Consider the following 20,620-nt stretch of genomic DNA (forward strand, 5'->3'; position numbering starts at 1 on the left):
TTGAGCGTTAGTATCATAGAATTTGTATATCAATTAGAGAAAAAAATTGCATTTCACAGTATTGTATTCCTTAATTTCAAACACTTCTTTAATTGAAACAATCAAATCAAATTAGAAAAGTATCATACAAAGTAAAAAGTAGGACCTCTATATCTCGAAGTTGAAGGGGTAAAGATAAAATTTAGAGTTATCAAGTTTTTTGAGTAAGCAAGGAGGTTTGAGTTAACAAGGTGTAATACCAAAAATTCGAGAAACTGAAGTGCAATTAAGTGCAATAGAATTTCAGAACTAAACTAAGATGTTACGTCTCGATTTTCATAACGCGAATTTTACACACTATGCTTTTATCAAGAGCTCAAGCTATTTCTACATACTGAAGAGTAACTGTAGCAGCAAGATAAACAATTTATTGCGAATACTCAGTACAGTATTTAATATGCATTGCAATTTTGGAAGAACTTAAGTCAAACCTTTTGCATGGTACAATTCAAGTTAACAATTACGAAATATAGATTTTGAACAGAACATGAAAAACTACGATATAATAACAAAGAATAACTCCTTTGTTTATTTAAAAAATGTATGATGAAAAAAAACCACAATTATTAGTACATACACCGTACTTAATTTATTCTATAGTAATTGTAAATTTATGTTGAACATTGAGATTGATTTTTTGGACTTATGTCTGCAAACAATCCATTTTCAAGCTCATACTTTACCCGGTTTTACAATATCATCGGTGTGAGATGTCAGGTGGAATTCGACATTCCCAAACGATTTCAACTTTTTTCATTACCTTGTCATACAATGACTACATCACTATTCTTTTGTGTCGTGTGTCAACATTGTACATTGACGACATGACGTCAGACATGCACTTAATAATCTCAATAAATAATAGGCAAACACAACAGAACTAGCTTAATAAACAAAGAAGATGGATTTTCACAGCTCAACAAAAATAAAATAAAAAAAAACAGTTGACTTGCACAGTATAGGATAAAACTTTGAGTAATTGAGATTGAGTAAATTAAGAGATTAGGATTAAGTATTACAGATTACTCAAATAATCAAATAAGTCAAAATTTGACTTAAAAGGTTAAATTTTTAAACTTTTGACTAATAAAGTTATTTTTAACATTGTAATTTACCTAAGATTCAAGATTATGAAAAAAATCGAGATATCAAGGAATTCGAGATGTCAAGGTTTGAGTTATTGAGGCCCCACTGTATTTCATGACAAGAAACTATTTGAATCTACAAAAGAATAGTGTACAGTCAAACAATATTACCAAAAAGTTGGTTAGCCTACATAACATTTGGTATATTTTGGTTTCCAGCCAGAACTATACACAACTGTTGCAGTTTGGGCAATTCATGATACTAATTACAACAATGAACATATAAAATATATATATATAAACAGGCAACCAAACTTTTTTATAAAGCTTAAGCAAATCTAAGGTGCAGTATGGTTACTAAATGGTACAAATCAGTCTATTCTCACTGTGGCTCACACTTCCGCTAAAAATATCTCCTCTAACTTGTTTAAAATGAAGTCATAAATATTGAAATAAATATAATGATCACATCATTTAACGTTTCTAGAAATCATTGAAAACAGGCAAAACTATAAATAAATCTAAAAATGGTGTGTACAAATACCTCATCGAAACTACATGTTTTTTTTTCAATTTCTAGAAAGTTTAAGTTACATTTTTTTAAATTGGATTTTACGGAGAAGTGGATAGCGGTATATTTTTTCATGTTGAAATTATCACTGTTATTCTTGGTTTGTTGGTTACTCACACTAAATTAAAATTATACACAATTACTAAAAAAATTTGGTATATTTCGAGCTTTCATCAAAACTCATCATTAAAAGAATTCAAACATGTATTAAGTTATAAACAAACATAACAAATTATAGTTTATTTATTTACCTGATATGATGTTACCAGAGGCTGAAGATGAGTTTTGATGAAAGCTCGAAATGTACCTAATTATTTAGTAATTGTGTATAATTTTAATTTAGTGATGAGTAACCAACAAACCAAGAATAACAATGATCGGAGTTCAGCAAGAACCTGCCTGAGAAAGTCAGAGTCCAGAAGCTAATAGATAGACAATAAAAAGTCATACAAAATTACAATGATATCTCGTGTGTATATAGACTTATTCAGAGAATAGATTGAAGAGAAGTTAAATTTCAACATAGACTTTCAACCTACTCTCAGAAACAGTCCTATAGGACCTAGTGACTTTTTCTCGTGTATCTATGAGCCCCTGGATTCTAACTTGTTCTTGTAGGCTAGCTAAACTCTATCATCTTCTCCAAAAAATCTTAATCAACCACTTTACTTTCTATTAATATTTTAAAACGTAGTTGCTCTTTATAACCAATACCACAATTTTACACTTCAAACAGGTTTCATATCTAAGTTGTTTATGTATATTTGCACACTCCTATACCTGTGTTGATTTTAAACGTCACAAAAAATCCATTAAGCTACTGTCACCTACCCAATAAAGGCACTGCTTTTGAAAATGTTCAAACTTCAATTGTGATGTGAAGAAATCATATTATCTACTACATACAATACTTCTACAATTGCTTCTACGACATTCCTAATGTACCACCATGTAAAAATGGATTTTTAAAACAATCTGGTCAGGACTGTGATTTTAATCATAAAATTTAACCTATTAAATTCGGTCCTAACAATCTAAAAATGTAAAATGTGAACTAATAAGAATAAATAAGGTACATGAAAAAAGACTTAAAGCAAAGTAAAACACCTGATAAGGTGACACGGTAGTTGTGATGAATCACATTTAATCACAATGTTTTGTCAAACTACTTACAGCGCATTAAAAACGGATGTGATCTTTACACAACATTTCCTGGAACTGGAAATCAGCAAAGCTAATTTTTAAAATTTAAAATTGTAAAATACTCATAACAACCCACCAGCTCCAACTATTACTAGGTACTACCGTTTTAGTGGTTGTATAAATAAAAAATATTTACATCAGACTACAAAAATAGTCATCTCACACATTCAACTACTACGTCCGATCTATACAGAAAATCAAATACATCAGAAACTGCGGATACTCAGCCTTTTTTAATTACTTGTATAATCTATCACCTCTTGAACCGGTTACCCTTCATTAGCTGGAGCGTTTTCTGCATTAAGGGAGCTTTTTTCTTTTTCACTGCAAAAAAGAAAGTTTATAATTAATCAGGTTAAGTAAAATGAGCTAGGAACGAGAAAACTTACTTAACACCTTAACAACTTTCACTAATTTCTCTTATGATCAAAACGAGTTTACCTTCAGATTCTTAATTTCTCTTGTGTATAATGTTCTATTTTGTACCAAGACAATAGTGAAACGGTTGGTTAAGACCAACCACCGTTCACTAACATTTAGTGAGAAGTGATACAGTAAAACGTAAGACTTCAAACTCAGTATGTTGATAAATGAAGTTTGGTGAGTTTGTTTCCTAACTCACAAAAGAAAAGAGTTTCAGTCAGTCGATAGAACGCAAAAAACGGACGTCTAATCACCAGAGCAACACGATAGGCAAAACATACGTCTATGGTAATAATGTCTAGTTAGCAAGGAGCAAGGCAGTACCCTACGTAAAAATATGTTTGCCATACTACTATATTTTATTTTTATTAACTTTCCACACATGGATTTAGTATATTAACAGTTTATTATATTGACAATGTAACGTCATAGGCGTGATTTTCAGCTTTAAACTAGGTATTTTCAGGACTGAATGTAAAAATCATTATTCCCAATCTTGGATTTGAATGATTTTGGAATTTTTTGGAATAATGTTCTAATAGTGCGATTTTGGAAAATGCCTCCTACATGGTTTTTCTTAATTTTTTTATATGTGCAAATTGGCACCAGATCAACTTAATCCATTTTTTATGAATCTTTCTGATGTAAACAGAGATTGTGGGAGATGATCACTTTAGTTCTGTAATTATGAATTATAATCAAGGATTTTGGTAAATACACAATAAACTATAACAACTTATAAACATATGAAACATGCTTTAAATCACTTTGTTTTTTTAAACTTGAGTTTTTGTGGTTTAAATAAGAGTTAGGCTTGGTTAAATTCCAAACAAATAACTTCCTGAAACACTTATGACAGTTTTTGAGTTCCAATGGCTTTCTGAATTTACAAATAAAAAATGTAGGTGTTCACTTTTATTAAAAAGCTCAACATTAAGTAAGCTACATTTATAATATAGTAGTAGGTCGACAAACTGCCGCAGACCCTTACTTTGCTTAAATTGGAAGACAATTCATAACCATAAAATTCATAAGAGTATCTCATGGCGTATGTTATCTTCCAACTTCTAAGTACACTTTACTTAGTATGAATAATTAATAAGAATCATAGCTACACATTTAAAACGTGCATGGAGAGGTGCAGAATTAAAATTTATGTCCAATTGAAAATTGTATCAATTCAGTAGGCTAGTATCGTAAAAATATAATTAGGTTTAGGATAACGGTTTTGTGTAAGAGTGTATCATCAACTTGGGAGTTTTGAAAAATAAATACAGAAATAGGCTATGTGTGGAAAATTTCCAGCACCTACATTAAATGTCAACATTCAATCCAGATATAGTATCTTGTAAATAGTAAAGTTCAGTCTCCAATAATTTGACAAAATATTATTGTTTTGGGCCAAATATTATGTACTTTAATTACATCATCTTCACAATTTTCATTAAGTTGTCTGTTTAGTAGAAGATCTTCCACACTATCAATACCTAAAATAATATTAAAATTATTTAACACGATCGCTGCAGCCCATCAATGGCAGGCGTAGCCCCGGTGCGGCGCAATGTTGAACAAACCCGAGTGCCAGGCGATTGGCTTTCAAACTTCGGTCTGGCGAATAGCAAATAACGTGCGGTGATGTGCTTCATTACGACGAGAGTCGACGTAATTCGCTAAAACACTCACAGATAGCAGCACTGCTTGAAACGTAGCCGGTCTGGCATTGTATGCCAACTGGAGGGAGAAAGACCTACTGTACCATACCGTATTTCCTTCACATTGTAGGGTTGAACTTGTGTTGTTGAACACATTGTGTTGTTAACTTTATGTGCACTGTCAACTGTCTGGAAGTTTCTCCTGAGATCCTGAGGTTCTATATTGTGTTGTGTATCCATTCCCTCTTCCTTAAGGTTTTCTTGCTTAGTGAGTAATTTAAAAACAATTATTTAACCTAAAAGTCTTTAATAGCTCTAAACATCCTTAATTCATAACTGTTTTTGTGTTTACACACTGTTGGTCTTTTTGTTTTTGCAAGCGAACCGTTCAAGTCCTCGTTAACTAACGATGACTTTTGGTTATTTAACATCATTGATAGTCCAATGACAAGGCATCAGGTTAAAAAAAATCTATCTTGCTTGAATTCGAACCAGCAACCTTCAGATATAAAGGTGAGTAGTATAACCACTAAACTACATGGGGTACTCACAGAAATTTGGGATGGGGAAGGCGTTGGAGTGACTAGATCTGGCAGAGGCGGGGGGAGCGGGGACAGGAACTGCAGCGGGTGCGGGGTTGCTACTAGCTGCCCCCACCATCGCCTTGGATACGAGTTCATGCTTGACTGCCTTGCCTGTGCCGAACTTCATCTGAAATACATCCTCATTTTAGAATAGCTGAATTTGTACATATTATCAGTACAGTAGTGTGCGCTTATATTTAACAGCTGTGGTTGAATTATAGTTCTAAAACAGCATTTACAGCCTATCACTAGCAGCTTAATAAACTGTTCTTTACATGTTAAATTATTGAAATACTTTAGTTTAAGGAAGATGTGATTTTTAAACTGACCGTTTATAAAACTGAACCAAGGTTAATGACTTCAAAATATCATGATTGCATAATATTGAGTTTTGTTTATGTAAAAATCCAAAGTATGACATTAATGTCTAATTTATATGTTACTACGGCATTTTAAGGTTGTTTTTTTGTATAACATTCCGTTAACTGTGGTTCTCGGTTATCTGTATTCTCCCTCCCCCCAACTACCCCAGATAATCGAGGTTTTACTGTACTGCTCCCTCACGTACCTCATACACCAAAATTCTATATTTTACTAACAATAAATAAATTAGGAGTAGTGAGAATTTGGTGAATAAACAACCATCATCATCATCATTTTGCATGGTTTTAAGAAAAGGCAATTTTCTAATACAAACAAAGTTCTTTCTGCCCGAAATACATATAAATTTCCAGATAGATAAGAGACTAACAACCTTCATTCTAAGTTGTGCTTTGAAGTACCGAGTCACAGCATTATCACATAGTAAAACTATCGGTGAAAGGTGTAAAACCACGGACCACAAGAGCAGTACCTCTTGTGATTTGGGTTTCTGTCAGATAGGTATGCAACTAAGACAAACCTGTTTCTTAGCAATGTTCCTCGGAGGTTTGACTACACTGTCGACGTAGGCCAGCTTGGTCTGCCTCACAGGAGTGCTCTTGGCCATTGACTGTGTTATGTTTGCCTTCAGAGCCTCTAGCTTCCTCTCCCTCTCGTCAAGCAGTCGCTGAAACAACACACAACAGCTCAAACATGGCTGACTGTAACTTACTGTATAGACATGCTAATAAATATTTTTTTAGGACGATTGCAGGAGGTAAATAATATAATATGGGGAGATGTTCACACTTTGTTTATTTGTTAGTCATATGCGCAATTCTGACTATCCTAACTATTTTAATTTTTGTAGAAAAGCAGATAAGTCTTCAAAGATAACATTTAAATTTGCAAACAAAAAAGTTAATACAATTTTAATTTTTGTAAAAACTTATTAAAATACTTTAAAACCATTGTTAAATTGAGATATCAACGAGTAGATCTGATAAGTGAGGCAAATTTCTAACCAGTAGGTTTTTCTAAACGAATTAGATAGTAATTAGGGATCACATAGTCCTGAAATTTTGTGATATTTTCGGGAACAATATATTTCCAAGCATCATCCAAGGGACGGAATAACATTTGATTTCAGATTTTCTCGTTATGGGATTTGTTCTGATGTAATGGTCAAATTTTATTAGGGGGTTCGTTTTAATTATTTTAAGGCCGTGAAGTGCTCGAGCGCGCTCGACAAAAATAATCGGAAGTAAACATGTCCAGTTGTCCACTTGTCCAAGTGTCCTAGTTCGTGACTTGGCCGCCGCGACCTCGGGGCGCTGACATAGCGATGGTGGGGGCGCTGAGACCGGTGGACAGTAGAAGTAGAGGATAATTAGGACAGTTGACGGCGAGCGTACGTTCGCTAAACACCCTCTCCCAAGACCCTACAGCGGAGAGCATAAGGCGTGGATGCGACTCGCAACAAGCGAGATAAAAAAAAATAAAAATAAAAATAAGTATTGACAGGCGTAAGTACTGCAGTATACCCTTACATTATTAGTCTTATTTTCCCGGTTTACTTTGGCGAATAAAAGTTCTAGATTTGTCATACATTTTGCCAAGTCGCGAGTGACAATAACGTCTTTAATATTGGGATTGAATTGTTTGTCATTATTGTTACCTGCAAGAATTTTTACTCAAGATTCTAAAAACAAACCCTCTTTATACACCGGGAAACATTTTGTTTCATCCTGAAAATCAGGAAGTAATAAAATCAAAATGTGAACAGTTACATATAAAATAATCTAAAAAGCTACTGGCGTTGTACACAAACGATAAAACAAAATTCCCGAAGTGAACACCAGTCTATAAGCTAAGGTGAAACAAAAAACTTGGCAGCAAAATTAAAAGGAAAAAATTTGAAAGTAAACTCACCACATACAACTCTCGCCAAGTCTCAAACTCGTCGGGTTCCTTGCCGCGGAAGTCCTTGTTGCAATGGAACTTCCACAAGCCGTCCGTATCCTCCACCAGGTAGGGGTTGTAGTGCTCTAACTGGAACAGCTGGGAGGCTGTGGCTCTGTCTAGGACAGGCTTCAACAGGTCGTAAGGAACACCTCCAGTGTACTCCAGTGCTGCAAACGCAAAATTAAAACTGTCATTTGTGAAAATCTATAAGAAAACCTTCTCAGTTCCAGCAACATTCAAAAAGCCCGAATCAGTGTAAGGTTTTTTCTAAGTAAGCCTTCTGGACACATTTGGCAGAGTTCACCAATCTTAAATAGTTTTGAGACACAAGGTCTTGCAAACTGAGCAATCACAATTCATAGGAAAATAGTAGAGTAATATCTTTGATTCTTGATTTTAGCAGCATTTCTGCTTTTTTAGCAACGTCTATTCTTAGACTGAGCAATCCAGCAATTCAGGTGTTTAAGCACTACAAAAGTCCTTAACGTGCCAAATTAGTGAGTGTCTACTGTGCTACAGGCGCTCCCTGAACCACTTTGTAGCATTACGTGATGTGACAAAACTAATCCTTTAAATGTGTTTACCATAACGCTTTCAACCTATCCAATTGAGTTTTTACTTCTTCAAGGCCAGATTTGTTGCCTCTAAATTACACTTTACATTAAACCATTGACTAATAAGATACTGTACCACTAGTCAATGATTAAACCTTTTGCTCACATTTCCATTTTCTCCTTCCAATCTTTAATTATTCAAAAATTTCAATGTTAAAGGACTTTGAAACAGGGCTTAGATGGACTGGTTCTTATACTATGTGGGTGTTTTAATATTGGCCTGTTGTGTAACTTTTACAAGATTTACTTGTTTTTGCAAAGGTTAAAATTAATTGTTAGTCCATAGTTTTGCTCATTTCAGAGCTATTTAATTATTTATTGCCCTTATAGCCTTAAATAAAATAATAACACTAGTTAAATATTTTAAAATTGAAGTTTGATTTTGGAAGTTTTGAACTCATAATTTGATAACTGTTAATACAACCATCACAAAAACCAATACAGTAGCCTAGCTCATAATACTTCTCAATAAAATAACAATATTCGTTAATAATAAGTTCACAGTGTAGTCTAATATCTTTTTTAACATGACGTCGACAAATTATAAAATAATTATCTTACCTTCAATATTGTCTCTTAAAACTTGTATACACAAGTCAAACAGCGAAGGGACCTTCAAATATCCTGATTTACTGCCAGAAAACACTTTTGTCCTGTAATTAAAACATACATTTAATAATTACAATTTTGATATTTATTTGACTTATTTTAATGTTTACTTAGAGCCGGCTTTAGATGCTGCCCCGGGGCTTAATATAAACTACCTATCAGAGGGGGGCCCCTTAGTTCTGAAATTTAAAAAATTTAACTAAACAAATTAGTAGGTCTATCTCTACAATACAAAATAAAAATAAGTGTATGTAAAGTATTAATATTCATTGTTATAGTATTATAGTCACTATCACCCTAAATACCATATTTTTGTTCATTTGGTGATTATTTAATTTCTTTCTACAATAGTAAAAAATATTTACATAACAGTCTTGGCATGGTAATTTTTTATTCAATTTTAATATTCAACCTATGCCAAAGGTAGGTTTTATCCTTGCCTTAGAGTGTCCTTGCATCAACAGTAGCTTTTGAGAACTTAATTAATTTAAGTATAAACTTAATGAGTAAAAACTAGTCTCAATCATGAATACATTAAAATGTAAATACACAACAAGAACATATTATGAACTTATGTCTGCACCCTTATTTCACAGAGCAGTAAGGAACAGTGGATTCATGCTTATGGGACAACAGTGCTTTCAGCTCTAATATGTTGGGGCGGAAATGTACTTGTGACGAGCAAGGAAGAACCCGAATGGCGAGCACTGTGGGGAAATTCATATCGCGCAAGGCTTGGGGTCTTCCTCCACAATGAGCGTTGTAGTACATGAGGGTGAGGGTGGTGAGGGGGGGTTCGGAACTTTGCCCTAGTCACCAGCACTCTAGTGCTAGACACCACTCAAATGTACCATTGAATCTCTCTTCTGTTCCTTACTTCTCAGTGGTTATTTACAATAATTTGTTATACCTATTTCTTCTAAATTTACGACTGACTCTCAAAACTGGTAAAACTGTACTAGCAGAAATGTTGCGAACATCTCATGCAATCACAGCATAATCCGTGATGATTTCCTGAAATTCCGGCAAAGTTTGTGATATCTCAAGCGATCATGGCAACGTCCATGAAGATTTCCCACCATCACCAATATTTAAGTTGATTCCTAAATATTATTATTATATGTAGTATTATTACATAATCATTCATTTATTGTAATTTCTATGCAACAAATGATTTACTATTACACCAAAAACAATATTATTAATGGTACAAACAACACTATTATTATGTAGGCTAAATCAACTAAAAATTTACAATTAAAACCAGCAAAAAATTTGCAAAATTAATAGGTATGTGTTGTACACTAACAAAACTACAAATCCTATTATCTTACCTCTGGTTTTTGTTGGACATGATCGTACTGAGGGCCTCCTCTTGAGTGAGCTGTTTGTTGCGTTTCCCAGCCGGACTGTCGGGAGGGGAGTAGTGGGGGAGGGGCTTGTAGTGCGGAGATATCTCCGGCAAGGTGGATTTGAGATCCACATCAAGAGGTTCCAACTTTATATTCTTTGACAGCAGATCAGGCTAAAATGGTCAATTGGGGTTGGTTAATTGTATTGTATTTACCTCCACTTCATATATACAATTTTGTATTACGTGCCCGAGGTCTGACTGAACATTTAAAATATGACTGTCTGCGTGCAGAAACGCCTTGGATGTGTGTTAGTGTTTTCTCGTTAAAGGGTTTTGTACTCTTGCGTTTCCTGTTGCTGCTACTGTAGTCACAGTTGCAGTTCAAGTAGGCTAACACAGCAAGGTAAATAGACCTACTTAGGCTTTAGATTATTAAATAAGTAATTAATAAATGTAAGTAATCAGTAGTTTTTTGAGACAACTACTGTTAAAGTAAAAATCTGTCAGCTGCCCCTTACTGCTTCTGCAAATGGTAATATCATGTTAGGTTAAAATGGTTAATTGATATGCATTTAAAAAAATAATCAAATGAAATTAACAAACCTAACAAAATCTGACCCAAATAATGACTTGACATCCTAATGTAACTTGACCCAAATTGAATCTTGCAGCGGAAGACTTCAGAAGTGTGCTATACGGTTTGTATTTGGATTCAAAGTAAACAGAAACAGCTTCTTGGAAAAATGAGTGTAGGATCTCCTAAATTGCTACAATAAAAGTGAAAAGACTCAGAATCTTTGCACCCAGATGGTTGATCCTATAAGGCTTGAACAAACAAATGTAAGCTGTCTGGACGTTGTTAGGAAATCTATGAAACAATAGTTAGCACACTTAATACAATTAGCCGAAAATGTCAGTGACCAGACACAAAATAGTTTGGTGGTCTTGCAAGTATGTACATCATAATTTAACCTACAATGGTCATGTTTTACTCTATAATGGCCTCCAATGAGAGTTTTAATACGGCATACATTTTTTCAAATAAAAACGGTGGTTTGATTGAATATAACAATCCAACGGTTAACACTGGTTTGGCAATTTTGCAAAATGTATTAGTAGGCCTAAAGCTTACTAAATTTATCCTTAAGTAATATTGTTAACTAAGTTTTGCTAAATGTCTGTATAAGTTAAGAATCATACCTCTTTGAAGCTCGTCTTGCTACTTGAGGATGATAACGATGAAGTAGAAGTGCGAGTTTCAGACTTGATAGAGATTTTCGACTTCTCATCACTTGATTTCTCAGTAGGCCGAGATCGCTTTTCCGGTGAGGATGGTGTGGACTTTCTCTTTAGTGACTGTTTTTTCTTCAGTTCAGACAATCCCATTAGTGCATCAGCAAAACTTGCACCTGGAAAAGTTCAAAGATAAAGTACAAACACATCAAATTATATCTTCAAAAGATTGTATTTTAATATTTTCAGTAGGTAAATTGCCTAATTTTAAAAGAGAATTTCATTGGTTTATACTATGCCCTGGAATTTGTAAAGTGACACAGACACCGTCTACCAATTTGGATTCGTACTATTTCTGTAAACTATTTAGACTAAGTGATTGCACGATAATACCATAGATAAAACATACTCCCTTAGTAGATTAGTCATCCTAATAGAACAGCTGAAGCCAATTTTATTGTTAGTTCTGTACGTCCAACTGTAGAGGTTATGTTTTGTTTACAATTTGTTTCTTGTTATTTCAGTAATTTAAAACCTCGTTTAACCTAATAAAACAATATAATCATAAACAATAACTGGTCTCCTAGTTATATAACCAAATAGTAAAGCACAAATCATGAAAATAACCCTAAAATAATAGAAACAAAATGTTGTCTACACTAGCGATCAGTGTGGACGTACATGAACTAGACGCAAAAAACAAGCTTCAAAATTTACAATGGGATGAGGAGTCTACTTGTGTTGCTTAGTCTATGATAATACCCAGTAATAAAAAATGTAGTTACGCCTACTTACAATTGTAACACATAGGCCTACCATCTCACTCCATTCCACACTAACTCATAACTTATATTCAGTAAACTACGCACCTGTGCATCCCTGACTAATGAAAATTAGAGCCAGTAATTACCAGAATTATATGTTGAAAAATTGAAATTGTAAGACCTATGAAGTTTACTTACCAGACACACAGTCAATACTGCCATCATCTTGTTTTTCTACTTTAATCTTGGCCTTTTTCTCAGCTTTGTTAGAACTGCTTCCTTCATTCGGATCTGAATGTGAATTACTTGACCTATGAGTTTTGCTTTCACTAGACTTTTCTTCTTTACGCTTCTTTAAATTATCACTTTCTTCTTTTTCCTTCTTGATTTTAACATGCTCATTTCCCTCTTTTTTATTACTAGATATTTTTCCATTTGTAGACCGACTATCCGATTTATGTGATGAACTGTGGCTACTGGATTTGTGAGATAAGCTATGGCTAGATTTTGAATGACTTGATTTATATTTATCACTAGAAGATTTAGAATGCCTTTGTGGACTTAAAGACTTAGAATGCCTTGGTGGACTTTCTTTTTCCCTTTTAATTTTGGTTGGAACATAAATTTCTCTCTCGGGGGAATATAACTTTTCATCGGAATCACTATCTTTGTCAGAATTACTTTCTTCATTGTCCTCACATCTTGAGGAGCTTTTCCTACCTTCACTTTCAACCTCGTTGTCACTTAAGCCTTTGTTGTTAGGGCTGCTTCTGTTAGACATTTCCTCATCATTGTCTGATATATTTTGAGGAAATGAATGTACGCTACTAGGACTCTTTTCTTCTTCTTCAGAATCATTTTCTGCGTCACTTTTTTCTGAACTCTCACGTTTTATAAATTCTCTATGTTTACTACGACCACTAAATTTGTCACTAGGCTTAATATCTTCTTCTGACTCTGACCTTCCCCTGCTTTCAGTTTCTGATTTCCTGTCTTCTTCAGAATCCGACTTTTTCCTTTTTTTATTTCTAGGCTTATAAACACTGTCATCATCACTGGATTCAGACTCAATCCTCCTTGCATCGTACTTCTTCGAGCTACTACTTGAATGAGACCTCTCGTCTTTTCTCCTGTTTTCCTTTTCGCTCCGACTTCCACTATCTTCTTTTCTTCTTTTTTCTTTGTAATTATTTTGTTTAATATCATCATTTTTACTTTCTATTGAAGTGGACTTACTAGATTTATTATCACTATTTATTGACTTGGAAGTTCGCCTTTCAGTCTTAGAATCTCCGTTGTATTGGGACTCTGATCTACGGCTATTATTGGATCTTGAACCATGGTCAGATTTAGATCTATGACTCGAACTATGTTTAGAGTCAGATTCTGATCCATGTTCTGACCTTGACATTTTATTTCGGTGTGACTTATGATCATGTTTTTCAGCAAGTGTTTTTTCAGAACTTCTGCTTTCTGAATGAGAAGATTGTCTTTTTTTACTACTATGGTCTGTTTTTTGCTTCTTGTTCTCTTCACTGATTTGGGGTTTCTTGTGTTTATCAACCGAATCATTTTTTACTGAAGGGCTGTTTCTTACATCAGGTGAGGAAACTCGCACAGTTTCTTTGGGCACATCTTCTTCAACTTCTGACTCTGCATCACTATCTTCTTCTGCTTGCACCATGCTTTTCCATTTACAGACCAGAGCATTAGCAGCAGCTCCGACCTCTCCTCCACACTTGCGTAACTCATTGACAGAACGACCGACACCTGTCTCTTGTAGGTGAGAGATGGTCACAGGTAGTACCATTAGTCGCTCAATGCAACGGATCATCTAAAAATAATGGAAAAACTCTATGAATAAAATAAATCTATAAAATCAGATAAAATTACTAATGTTCAAAAACTCAAAACAAAATTTGCTGTGTATCATACAAACTGTTGTAACTTAATATATTCTCAAGAAGAAATTATTAGAGTTCCGGCCAGCAGTAAGTCACTGAGACAAATAAAGTAATTACCCTGACCTGTTTAATTCCTTACGGTAAGGAAGTCTACGTAAAGAGAAATCATAATCATGAAATGGACTCTTAAGGTTTATTTTACATGCTAAAAACTTACATCTCTAAGCGCTAATAGCTCGCTTTTATTTATTTTTTTTTTATCCCCATGTGCAAAACTTAGACCAGACTGAAAAGTAACGGTATTACAATTATATAACTTAACCAGACTATAACAAAAATACTGCATATTAGGGCCTATACCAACATAGGCCTACTTACTGCAAAAACTTTTTCCTTTTAGCAAGGCGAAGTAAGTTAGCTATTCATTGAGATATCAGTGTTTAAAACAGATTTATGCCTACCGGTACTCATTTGTATATTCTGTAGCCAGTTGTTTTGAAAACCTATAAGTGCCTAACTTACCTAAGTTATATATGCAATTTAATTGTAATACCGTATTTGAATTAAAAATTGAAAATGCATACCTATTTAAGTTAGCCTTGATATAACAATGGGTAGTCTACAGTATCTTAACTAGGCTAAGCTAATATCGATTGAAAATATTGATTTGATTACCTAGTAAAACTTCATTAGATTTTTTAAACTAAGTTTATATAATTATAAAATGAAACTGTTAATAACTAACCTAACTGAACAAACTTGCTGATGAATAAAAAATCAAATGAAGGTTTACTAATCGATATTTTCAATCCATATTGGCGTAATTAAATAACTTACGTCATCAATCCATAAATTTCTGTGGAGTACGCGTTTCAACCAACAGGTCATCCTCAGCTCCACTGTCACTAGGTTGAATCTGTTTCTATGTTGCTTTGTAGCAACAGCGTCGATTTAAATAAATAGTCCAAACACATTTTACATTAACAACACATACACGACACGTACGAAAGATTTAGGTAACGAAATACTATTATATAACACCGTGCGCACGGCTGGACGGGCTCAGGTTTGCGGCTACAATATGTCTACAATATGACAGTGGAGCTGAGGATGACCTGATGGTTGAAACGCGTACTCCACAGAAATTTATGGATTGATGACGTAAGTTATTTAATTATTTGATAACTCAATCCGTTGTGCTACAATATCGACATTACATATTGGCGTAGCCCAGTTACGAAACTGTACCCATGAAATGAAAAAATCGTTATTTATCCAGGCAAATTTCTTACACTTGAACCTGACTAACATATTTAAGTTGGTAAGCTGATGTAGGTAGCCTAATAAGTTAAGTTATCGGCTATAGGCTATAAGACACTGCATCTTAAAGACTAACTTATCATAAAGTGGATAAAATTGCATTACATCATTAATAAGTTAAGGCCTTGGCCAATAAGTTAGCCTACGTTATTTGCTTTCAGAAACAGCCATCCGAAAATTTTACTCAGGCTTTCATCACACAAATCTTAGATTTTAATTCAATCCTTGACGTTAATCATCAGGAAGAAATTATAAGGCTACTGCAACTTTGTAACAATTCATTTAAGCAAGGAGAAGGGGACAGGGGTACACTTCCATATCTGTTGCCACGGTAAATCTGAACTTTCTGGAATTTTCTTTAAAACTTTTAAAATTATTCCTACGATATTGATAAACCTTTAAAGCATTTTTATAAGGCGCGGAAACCACTGCAAATTACAAAAATATACGGAACTATTTTCTCAAGTCGCGGAGCACATCGCTTGCCGAGGAACGAGGATCGGAGTGATACAGACTGGTGACTACTTACTCTTGGGCTCCTAGAATGGTTTGTGTTACCAACTGACTGATAAAATGAAACTATTCTAAAGCAACCTAACCTAACAAACGTGCTGTATGGTTACATAAATTGGTTTTACAGCAGAAAAGGCATGTGGGGAAGGCAGGTCGTGGTTTATGAGAGTTTGTGGCTCCATTAAGTCCTTTGAATAGGTAGTTGCTTAAACGGGGAAACGATTCTAAAAGATAAAAAACAATATGGTGCAACACAAATAAACAACTCGATTACCTATAACCTACACATTACCTTCCTAATCTAACCTTACTTCAAAACACTTAATGGAGCCACGAATACTCATAAACCCCGACCTACCTTCCCCACATGCCTAAACTAGATCAGTGTTCAATCTGTGTTTTATTAATGTGTAGGCTAATAACTTACTGTAACTTACCGTCAATGTAATTCAAAATATAACCTGTGAGGTATTAAATATCAATTTCGATGCGGTTCGATATATCGCTTATTTAATTCTTATTTCTAATCAGCTGGCAACACAAATAGGTGCAAGAGTAAGTCTACAGTATCGGGATGTGCCTGTGGCTCTAATGCAGGAAAACCTAAATCTCCAGGATCTTCGGGCGAGGCGCTGTGCATCTGATATGGTCTTCCTCTCCAATCTCGTAACCGGGTTGATTGATTGTCCTGCCTTGCTGTCTGAAGTGGACATTCGTGTTCCATCTGGTACAAGATCCCAGGACCTATTCGGAAGGAGGCACTATGCACGTGGATACCTGTACCATGGACCCCTTGTAAGGATGCTTCGAAATGGGAATGTCTTCTGTGCCACTTTTGACATCTTCACAGACAGCCAAAAAACAATCCGGAAGAGGGTACTGGCTGACTTCCACCGCTCATCATAGTTACCACCCAAAATTACTGTTATTATATTTGTTTCAAACCAATGAATGTTTCTCTCTTTTTAAAAATCTTGTTTTCTTTGTTATTGTTGAAATTATATTTAGGCCTACTGTTATTGTTGAAATTCATATATTATTGTTATTGTTAAAACTCATAGTATATTTATTGTTATTGTTGAAACTCATATATTTATTGTTTGTCGTTCATTTATATTTTCACTTACTGTTCTTGTTTGTTGTTCTTGTTCATTGGTTGTTATTTAAAGTTCTGCTTTGTGTAAGTCTATTTTGATACTGCTCAAATTGTATTTACTTAAGTTACCGTACTGCATGTCATTGTCAAAAATTATTTTTGTATGTATATGTTTGAGTTAAATTAAGTCATCTATACAACATATTGTAAATTGGTTCTTGACCGTTGGAAGGTAAAAATAAAATAAAATAAATAAGTAGTCACCGGTCCGTATCACTCTGCTCCTTGTTTCTTGACGTGCGATATGCTCCGCGCATTGAGAAAGTAGTTCCGTATATTTTCGCAGTGAATTTTGCGCCTTAAAAAATGTTTTAAAGGTATTTTATTGTTTATTAAGATTGTAGGAATAATTTAAAAACGTTTAAAAGAAAAGTCTAGAAAGTTCAGAAATACCGTTGACACAAAAACCGAATGAAAATATTGATCAATATATCGAATTAAACAACCGAATTATCAATATTACTCATTTGGTTGTTTGTGCCAACAGATATGGAAGTGTACCCAGGAGAAGTAAAATCGATTGACTTAAGTTATGACAAAGAAAATTAGTTATCACCATGAAGAGAAAATTTGAGACAAGGAATAGCCTAAATTACCTGAGTTAACTTACCTCCCTCGACGTCCATGACCAGCTCTTGCTGGATAGACAGAGTCAAACTATTTACAATTAATATATAGCCTATACAAATTTACAAGTTAGGGTAACCTAAGTTTAGTAAAAGTTTAAAAAAAAGTTATCTGAATGACTTGCCCTAATCTATTGTTGGTTAAAACATTTTGGGTTTGACATTCTCTTGAGAAAGATTTAATAACCAACTAAGTTAAGCCAAACATAATATTCTTAATCAAATATTAAGAACTTGTAAAATAAGGTTAAACATCAATCATCTACATGAATGATGTTTCATAGCTCAAATAGCATGGCTGAGCATCGAGAAATAAAATTCAAATTATATAGGCTACCCTAACTTAAAAGCAATTATTTGAAAGTAGTAGGCTACTAGTATTAAGCTAAAAGCTAACTTAGGCCTACTTATCCTTGAAAGTTGCCACATTGACATGCTTCATTGAAAAGGATTTAAATTGAATATTTTTACTATAATAATAAGTGAAATAGAACTAACAAGCAATTCGATTGCTAAGATATATACTAATAATTATTTTTAACATTTGCTGAAATTAACAGGATGGGAGAACAGAGATAAGTTAAATCAGCTTTCTGTGAAATATGTTTAAATGCTGGGCGAAGAAATTTCTGATCACATAGGAACTTACCCTTTTAGAATTTTCAGGACATTTTATGATATCTTTTTGGTAGTGCTTGATCTGTTCTACCACCGAATTATCGGTCATACTGGTAAGTAAAAATAATTTGGCCACAAATTAAATATGCATATCGAATTTCACAAGACAACCGAACAAAATGAATAGCGAAGAGAAATGTTTTCCTGACATTCGGCCTCGGCGAACTTCACCACATCTGCGAAGTGCGAACTATGATTCTGTTTCTTTTCTTTCTATTCTGTTCCTGTTCTGCCTGCGCTAACTGCTAGCTACGCTCTTCTTCTGCTTCTCTGCTTTCTGCTATTCTGTTTCGACAACTACTTTTTCTTCACAGCTGATTATAGAACAGTGAACAGGTGTGTTTCGTTTCAGCACAGACAAGGGAAATAAAGTTTTATTTCCTTAGTCAATGGTTTCAGGTTTCAGCCATAGGAAGTAAGGAACAGTGTACACAGTTTTCTTAATTTTCTATGGTTACAGTACCTTCAGAGAAAGTCTGAAAAACATATAATAGTGTTTCAAACGGGATCCCTTCAATTTGGTCAGATTTCAAGCTGGCATTTCACCGTTAGGGAGGCAACCTGCTTGCGGTCGGGTCGGCCATGTAGCAGGACAAGGTGTCGAGTACAGCTCCTCCAACTCCATACTTTCTTTGCTTTGCTTTTTAGCCATAGCAGATCGTGACTCACAACTTCGAAGGAATTGCTGAGACCGCAGTCTCAGAAGGGCCATTATATTTCAAATCATTATGTACACTATTTATATCAAAATGCAGGGACTTTCTTGGCAAGGCTGTTGTTTTGTAAATAGTAGTCTATTTGTATTGTTATTTTTGTATATTTCACTATCTATTTATTATTTATGTTATTTATGTACAATTTGAATCATTATGTACATTCTTTATATCTAAATGCATGTATTTTCACTAAGGCCAGAGCCAATGCTATTATTGTTATTAAATATTTTTTCCATCTTGTCTTGTTGTAATTAAGAATGTAAAAATGGAGTTTGTCCGTTGGAATGTAAAATAAATAAAAATAGATAGACTCGCTAGTCAATAGCTGGTCACTAGTTGGTTGTGTTGCTAGCCTAGTGGTTAGGTTAGCGTCTCGGACTTCGGTGCGGGAGGGACGGGTTCAATCCCCGGCACATCCACTAAACATTTATTCTCTCGTGACTCTCTCGTGAAATGCCACTGTCGAAAAATTAGCATTTGTCAAAAATTGTTTCAAATGAAGAAGATCCTTCAGTTTTGCTGGTTTGATTGGTAGTTTACCGTTGTAAAGGTTCCCCAGTATCTTTGGTTCACTTTGACTTACAGCCTTTCTTGATTTTTTCTTTTCTGTGCCTTGATTTTGAACGAAAGCCGCCTTTAGATAGCTCCCGAAGTAGTTTTCCTTGTGAAGTACAAATCTTTTCTGACTTTGTTCAATTTTCAAAATCCGTATTGGTCTTGTAGGCATAGGGCATTTTTTAACATAAAGTCCCGATAAATAGTCCGTCCAAGTTTCAAACTTTACTTCTGAAGAACAATTTACTACAGTGAAAGGTGATGGCTTGATTCGACTATTTCTGATGACGTCCCTCCAGTCGTCAGGTGTTTCTGTGTAAGATTTGGGATTTATAAGACTCATGTCCTTGTCCCCCTCCATATAAGAGTGACCCCTTATAGGGAAAACCACTTTTACGCTTTCAAATCGCTTAAGTGTATGAACTGTGTAGTGCAGAAAACGTATGACTGTAAAGTTTTTATTCTGCCCCCCACATGAGTCGCAGAAAATAACAATGTGCTTTACTTTTGGGCTCAGAATGTTTTCAAAGAAGTGTTTCAGCATTGAGCAAACGTCATCCGCCCCTTTTCGAGCGACACTTTCATCATATGTGTAAAATACTGAGGTTGAGTCTGACAGTACATGAATATTGAAGGAAATAAAATTCAGTTGACGTCGGTAGTACACATCAGATGTAGTTATATTTGGGGTTGGTA

The 20,620-nt window shown here is 34.4% G+C and overlaps 1 protein-coding gene across 1 annotated transcript; it reads right to left on the bottom strand.

Annotated features, from left to right (window-relative positions):
• Positions 1-1,950: 1,950 nt before the first annotated feature.
• LOC128990605 (transcription elongation factor B polypeptide 3-like) lies at positions 1,951-18,777 on the bottom strand. The gene is made up of 9 exons (XM_054413073.1): positions 18,625-18,777; positions 12,655-14,290; positions 11,660-11,868; positions 10,440-10,630; positions 9,058-9,149; positions 7,850-8,049; positions 6,459-6,605; positions 5,525-5,684; positions 1,951-3,222 (listed from the first exon to the last, which is right to left on the bottom strand). Exons 1-9 carry the CDS (start codon positions 18,700-18,702, stop codon positions 3,152-3,154), a joined length of 2,784 nt encoding a protein of 927 aa, XP_054269048.1. The 5' UTR covers positions 18,703-18,777; the 3' UTR covers positions 1,951-3,151.
• Positions 18,778-20,620: the final 1,843 nt, after the last annotated feature.

The sequence above is a fragment of the Macrosteles quadrilineatus genome, unplaced genomic scaffold (assembly GCF_028750875.1).
Source record: "Macrosteles quadrilineatus isolate MER2022 unplaced genomic scaffold, UCM_ALF_1.0 Scaffold_3__2_contigs__length_128488019, whole genome shotgun sequence".
NCBI lineage: Eukaryota > Metazoa > Arthropoda > Insecta > Hemiptera > Cicadellidae > Macrosteles > Macrosteles quadrilineatus.

Coding starts and splice junctions, on each gene's coding strand:
- LOC128990605 (XM_054413073.1), bottom strand. CDS start 18,702: ATGACCGATAATTCGGTGGTAGAACAGATCAAGCACTACCAAAAAGAT. Junction 14,291..18,624: donor GTCCTGAAAATTCTAAAAGG/GTAAGTTCCTAT, acceptor CATTATTTTTAG/ATGATCCGTTGCATTGAGCG. Junction 9,150..10,439: donor ATGTCCAACAAAAACCAGAG/GTAAGATAATAG, acceptor TTTTAATTACAG/GACAAAAGTGTTTTCTGGCA.